Here is a 6,348-nt window from a genome sequence, read left to right as displayed (position 1 = left end):
TATAGGAGAGGCGCCAACATGCTCTCCAGGAAGACGGTGAAGTCAAGAATCTAACAGGGGTGGGAACTGAGGGGAGACTGTCCCAAGTTGGGGAAATTCAAGTAGCACTGGTGCAAGCACAGCAGGTGACCAGGCCAGGTGGAGTCAGAGCTGCAGCTCTTGGGAAGGACTCAGCCACCTTTTCAGGTTATGCATGTAGGCATCCATCCCCAGGCCTGCTAGTGGAGCCAAGGGCAGAAATAATTTGAAAGGAAAAGAAAGTCTCAGCAACACCAGAGTAGTGAAACATTTTCTTTTTATTGAGAACATCTCAAATCCTTTGTCTGTATTTGACAGCGTCTCATGCTCAGTTCCGGCTAGTCTTGGTGCGAGAGGAAGCTCATGCAGTTGTAATGTGTGGTGTATACACAGATTTACATACAGAAAACACTGAGGATTGCATCTTAGCAACATGTTTCTCAGCCAAATTACATTCATAGAAAGTGTCCAGATTCTAAAATCAAATTAAAAGCATGTAATCCAAAGCCTGAAAAAGCAAACAGCTTTAGGGGCTGACTCCATTAGCGTTCCATAGACTGTGCTTTTAACCGTTCAGTTCATGTTTAATGGCCCATCGGTTCCTTACATACCATCAGCTTTTGCTGTGGCCAAAAGAAGTGTTCTTGTGGCTTGGTACTCGTCCCTTCAAACAGTAAACAAGAAAGTGCAGACGGTGCTGCCAGAGACGGGAGGATTTTCACACGAGACTATAAAAAGCCGACACACCCTTACAACTAAGTCATGGTCGAGTCGGACCTGCCATCCACCTCCACCAGTTCCTGGCACCCAGCAGGTCAGAGGTTTCTCTAATTCTATTCCCCGGCATCAAGTGAACACTAGAACTCACACGAAAGGCCCCGAGCAACCACTGGCCTCGGGGCTGGGTGCACCCACTCCTCACCCAGGGAGATTGTCACAAAACACGCTAGGAGGCAGAGACGCTGTAAACTGGACACACACGGAACACAATGCCCTTTTCACTTAACACAGCGTGGGGATGATAAAAAGGAATCTTTTGAGCAAGTCTATAATTTTACAGAATTTAGAGGTGGGAAAGATGGCCAATTTTCCTTCTTTATGCCTGGGGCAGACCACCTGCTTCTGGGGTAAAGTATTTGAGAAGGAAAAAGAGCCATTGTACATGTGTTTGTTTTGAGACATGGGCAGATCCGGATGTGCAGTCTCCACAGCTTCGCTAATCCCATCCTCAGATCTGCGCACAATGTGAAGACGGAGCCGTCCCCTCCTCAGTGTACCTGTGTGAGATTACAAGGAGAGACACTGTCTTCACAAAGAAAGTGGCGATTCCACAGCCTGGAGATAAATATGGTTATTTGAATAAAAATAAATTCCACAGAAATCCATGCCTTGTGAGATACTGGCTTGCATATTTTAAAATAATTGCTTTTAATTACAAAAAATTCTCCAAAATAGGAAAAGATGATGAAAAGTTAAATTAAGACTCAGAATCAAAACTGCAGTTCTTTGGCGTCCCTTGCTGGGAAGAGGTGGGCCTGGCGTATGACCAGGTGATGAGAGCTGAGGAAGGTGGTGACGACATCCATCTGGACCTGTCACTGCCTCATGGCACAGAACACACCGCCCCACCTGAGACCTCCCACTGGCAGGACTCTGTCCCTGGCAGAGCTGTACCTGAGTGGTCCTGAGGGACAGTGTCTTTGTGGAATTAATACTTCAGGTTTAGCTAACAAAACAAAACAAAACAGAAGCCCTCTCTTCCCCTACTTGTCAAAATGTCCTCCAAATGTAATATTTTTTCTTAAAAAATCAAGTTCCTGCTTGTGTTGAATTTTCTGCTAAGTCTCTAAAACCCACATCAAGGACACTGGATGCAAAATGACACGTCAAGGAAACAGCTATAGTCTAATGCACACCGACCGCTCAGAAGGGAGGGATTAAAGTGCTAAGTTCCCTGATCTGTCTCAGGGAGGAGTCAGCATTCTGTATTTTATTTATTTATTTTTCTGATTACAGATGAGCTGTCCTAGGAGCAGTGCACAGCCTCTGGTTCCCTGCACATCACCTTCCTCCCCACAGCCGCCCCGCCCAGGGCTCCCCGAACCCAACTCCTCCCCACAGCCGCCCCCCGCCCAGGGCTCCCCGAACCCAACTCCTCCCCACAGCCGCCCCCCGCCCCCCGCCCAGGGCTCCCCGAACCCAGTTCCTCCCCACAGCCGCCCCGCCCAGGGCTCCCCGAACCCAACTCCTCCCCACAGCTGCCCCCCGCCCCCGCCCAGGGCTCCCCGAACCCAGTTCCTATCCACAGCCGCCCCGCCCAGGGCTCCCCGAACCCAACTCCTCCCCACAGCCGCCCCCCGCCCCCGCCCAGGGCTCCCCGAACCCAGTTCCTCCCCACAGCCGCCCCGCCCAGGGCTCCCCGAACCCAACTCCTCCCGACAGCCGCCCCCCCGCAGTCCCCTGCCCAGGGCTCCCCAAACCCAGCTCCTCCCCACAGCCGCTCCCCCCGCCCCACCCAGGGCTCCCCAAACTCAGTTCAGCCGCCCCGCCCAGGGCTCCCGGAACCCAGTTCCTCCCCACAGCCGCCCCCCCGCCCCGCCCCGGGCTCCCCGAACCCACTTCCTCCCCACAGCCGCCCCGCCCAGGGCTCCCTGAACCCAGTTGCCTTGGCTGCCTTCCTCCTGCCTGGACGGCTTGGGATAGGATGCCCTGTGCCTGTCCTCAAGGCTGCACGAGTCCACCCCGGAAAGGCGCCACCTCACATGGTCTCAAGGCAGCTGCTCAGGCCCCACTAGGTGAGGCACTCACTTATTTGGGGTGGTACAGGGAGCAATCATGCTCACTTTAGCTATTACCTGACAGAAGGGAAAAGCCAGACATACCGGGTAGTTTTGTATGTATATGGAATGTATTAACACTAAACTTGGTAACCAAAATCCACATATTTTTAAAAACTAAGTCCATCTCCCAATCCCCATTAGAAAAAAATACAATTTATCAAGACAATAAAAATGCACAGACTTACAAGGTGTTTTTTCTAGAGTGTGCAAGAGCCTGCTTGGGGGAAGGCCAGCGACAACAGACCCCTCTCCTTCTGCAGGTGCAGAACCCCAGCACGATCTGCCTAAACAAAACCCCATTGTGCTGATGGAGCGGCTGAGACGCCCACTCTGACTGCTTCAGGGAGACAACTACCCTCTTCAGTGGAGGAGAAGGCTGGTGTGGGGCAGATGTGCTAGGCGCTGAACCTGGTCATGTCCCCAACAATGAGCCCTAAGCAGCACCCCTTCCTGCCGCGCTGGGACGAGATCTGTGTGGACACACGCAGATGGGGCTACCGACATCAGGAGGCACACCCCCCGCCAGAGCCATGGTGCTTCAGTTTTGGGGTCTGAGCTCCCAGCGTCTGGTGGGAGGATGATACCCCTCTGCCCCTGTTCTGGTTTCCTAGGCCCATCACAGACACACAGATGCAACACCCTGGATTTCGCTGTGGCAGATGTATGCTGTGGGGTAAGGTCTGCACCAATCTCTCCCCATGGCCCCAGGAGACCCACCTGAGCACCCTCAGAGCCTTGGAGCTGGGCACTGCACTGGCAGGCTGAGCACTTCTCTCAGCTCCTCTTTCATCCTGAGCGGAGGCAACAAGGCACCTGGTGCAAATCTCTGAGCTTGGTGGAGGTGGTCCACACAGGGCCCTCGCCCGCCGCGCTCCTGACCTCCTGGGCTGGCTCCCTCTGTCGTGGGGCCGTCCCTTGCACTCTGGGTGCAGGGCAGCCCTGAGCTCCCCTGTCAGGACTGTCAACGTCTGGTCTACACTACGCCAGCAGCACGTGGTCTCACCAGCTCTCATTTGGATGCTTTTTATTTTTCAAACATGTCTTTGATAAAGCTGGAAACAGTAATTTAAAACTACGGCATTTTCCAAGAATGAGTATCTACTGAAATCATGCCACTTCCATCCTGTGAAGGCCTTCGGGCAGTCACCCACATCCACTCGATTCAGAGGAAGGAACAGAGGGAACTTAGGCCATGTACTGTGCAGCAGCCCTCCTGATTCCTTCTAGTCCATAAAAGTTAAATATCCTTTAAAAAACCTGAATGAATGGCCAGCCCGGGGTTACTGGCCATGTTTTATCTGTGATTACTTAGAAGTAAACTGAGAAAAGTTTTCCATGATCTGATCCTACAAGGAGTACAGAAGCTTCTAGAGGAGGCTGAGGGCTACAGGGGCCTGGGTCACGCCTCTGCAGGACACACAGTCACCGCTGCGGGACCCCATGTGCGTGACAAGGCCACGCTACATCATGCTGGGAGTCTGCTCCTCAGGGAGAGACTGTTACAACCTAGTGTGTGGAACTACCCAGGGAGGTACCTACGGAGAAAAGAGACCTAAGTTTAGACAGACGTGTGGCGATTTCCTTTAGGCTACTATTTCCTACCTCTATTTTCCCACCCTCCTCCATATATAGATGCTTTTTTGCAATTAAAATAATGTGGCATAAAAGTGACCTGACATAATTACTTCTTATTTTATAAACCACATTCCTAGCTCTGAATAAATTATTTATTCAAGAATTTCACACAAAGTAATTTCTATTTTCCTAAACTTAAGGAAGCCCTACTCAGTAGAACTCAATTTCTAAACGTAAACCGAGATTGAAAGCAGTCACTGGACGGTTCAGAAGGGGAAATGCTGTGGCAGAGAGATGCCAGGCGGCGATGCTGGGCCCTGACGCACCCCATCCCCTCCCCACACTGCGCACCTGCCCCAGGTCTGATGTGAGATGCTGGGGACAACCGTGGACACCTGGTGGTCCCCTGTGTCCCCCTACTCCCTCCCAAGGTATGCACCTGCCCCCAGTTCAGATGTGAGGTTCTGGAGGACGACGCTGGATGCCCACAGCCCCCTGCACCCCGCATCATGTCTGCCCGGGTCAGGGCGTGAGTGAGAACTGGTCCTGCTCGGTGGGCTTCTCCACCCAGGCCCCCAGCCCCGCCTTGATGAAGGCTGTGAACAGACGCGCCTTGGCGGCCTGGTACTCCTTTGCCGCCAGCTTGGACTCATGGTACATGTTGGGCTTGGTAATCTTGGAGCGTAGTAAGTGGGAGGGAACCTGTGAAGGGATAAAAAACAAATGCAACTGTTGACGCTGTAACAGATGAAAAGAACACCTAATAAGATGCCAAAACATGGCCTTAGAACTGCATTGGCTTCTGGGGGAAAGCAACCCAGAGGAAGGCACCTTCTGCCAAGGGAACGGCTTCACACAGAACAAGGTGGGGCGTCTCCTAAGGGCTGAGTTATCACCAAGTTCCAGTCTTGCTGGTCAAACAGGCAGCTACAGACCCCCGAGTTCCGAAGACATGCTTCTGGGAAACCACCAATAGTTGATTCAAGTTTCATTTTTAACTATAAGAAGCACCACTGATGTTATGTGTGTGTGATCACCCTGATGACCTCAGAGGCCTTCCCTCATGTGGCTGGTAACTCCTTTCTGTGTGGACCTTGGACTTGTGGCAGCTGGCCTGGGTGCTGCCCCGTGTGGACAGGACCCTCCTGGGCACTGTCATTTCTGGCTATACCTCCCATGCCAGTGCACAATGCTGGTCTCAGAATAAATAGATGCCATCTACTTGATTGAAGAATAAACACAAACTGGTAATACCCTAACCTACTATATAAAGTTTTATTCTGGGGAAAAAAGGGCACCACAGCTAATTCAAAAGGTTTAAAAACTCTACTGGAGGGTTATCAGAATCCAAGCAATTTTTATGTCGCTGAGAAGGAGGGGACAGCAGGGTGACTGGCTCTGCGTTTTGCATAATGACTTTCAATATCTGAGAGTAAGAGACGTTTCCACCACACACAGTGGCCTGGCAGTGGGTGTTACTCTGCAGCAGGGAGGAAAAGAGCTGCCTTTGAGATGGCATTAAGGTTTCAGGGACGTGGCCACACTTCTAAGCTAAAACAATCTGAAGGAACAATAATTCCAAATGATCGTTTTCGGAAGCTGTGCATGATGACATGATGAAACAATTTAAGGAACAGTAGGTGGGAGGACAGACAAGCTATTGGGGAGGTGGAGCCGGCGCATTGCGGTGAGGGCGCCTCAGTACCTTGCCGTGCACACGCATCCAGCGACAGTACAACGCGTGCTTACACAGGCGGGACGCGCGGCCCAGCTCATCCTTCCCAGTCGTGGCGTTGATGACCTCAATAGCCGAGTCGCCTACCGTCCAGTTGACACTGAAGTTGGGGGCCTTCCCCGGCTGCCGTGCTTCTGCATTGCTGATGCCTGAAACGGAAGACACAGGAAGGTGGTGTGA

General features: G+C 52.1%; 1 protein-coding gene across 24 annotated transcripts in view; it reads right to left on the bottom strand.

Moving 5' to 3' along the window:
* Positions 1–278: 278 nt before the first annotated feature.
* Positions 279–6,348, bottom strand: part of ADARB1 (adenosine deaminase RNA specific B1) — a 154,929-nt gene continuing 148,859 nt past the window's right edge. For 10 of the 24 annotated variants that reach the window (XM_063659766.1, XM_063659770.1, XM_063659769.1 and 7 more), the window contains 2 exons: positions 6,183–6,317; positions 279–1,295 (listed from right to left, as the gene is read on the bottom strand). In XM_063659766.1, the coding sequence (XP_063515836.1) occupies positions 1,021–1,295; positions 6,183–6,317 (410 nt within the window). In that variant the 3' untranslated portion in view covers positions 279–1,020. Of the gene's footprint in view, positions 1,296–2,995; positions 5,136–6,138; positions 6,318–6,348 lie in introns of those variants that run through there. The other 14 variants (XM_063659767.1, XM_063659776.1, XM_063659771.1 and 11 more) reach the window with 6 other exon arrangements.

Source organism: Pongo pygmaeus, chromosome 22 (assembly GCF_028885625.2).
Source record: "Pongo pygmaeus isolate AG05252 chromosome 22, NHGRI_mPonPyg2-v2.0_pri, whole genome shotgun sequence".
In the NCBI taxonomy this organism is placed as follows: domain Eukaryota; kingdom Metazoa; phylum Chordata; class Mammalia; order Primates; family Hominidae; genus Pongo; species Pongo pygmaeus.
Note: the sequence above shows the minus strand (reverse complement) of the source record. Positions and strands in the feature narration are given on the sequence as shown.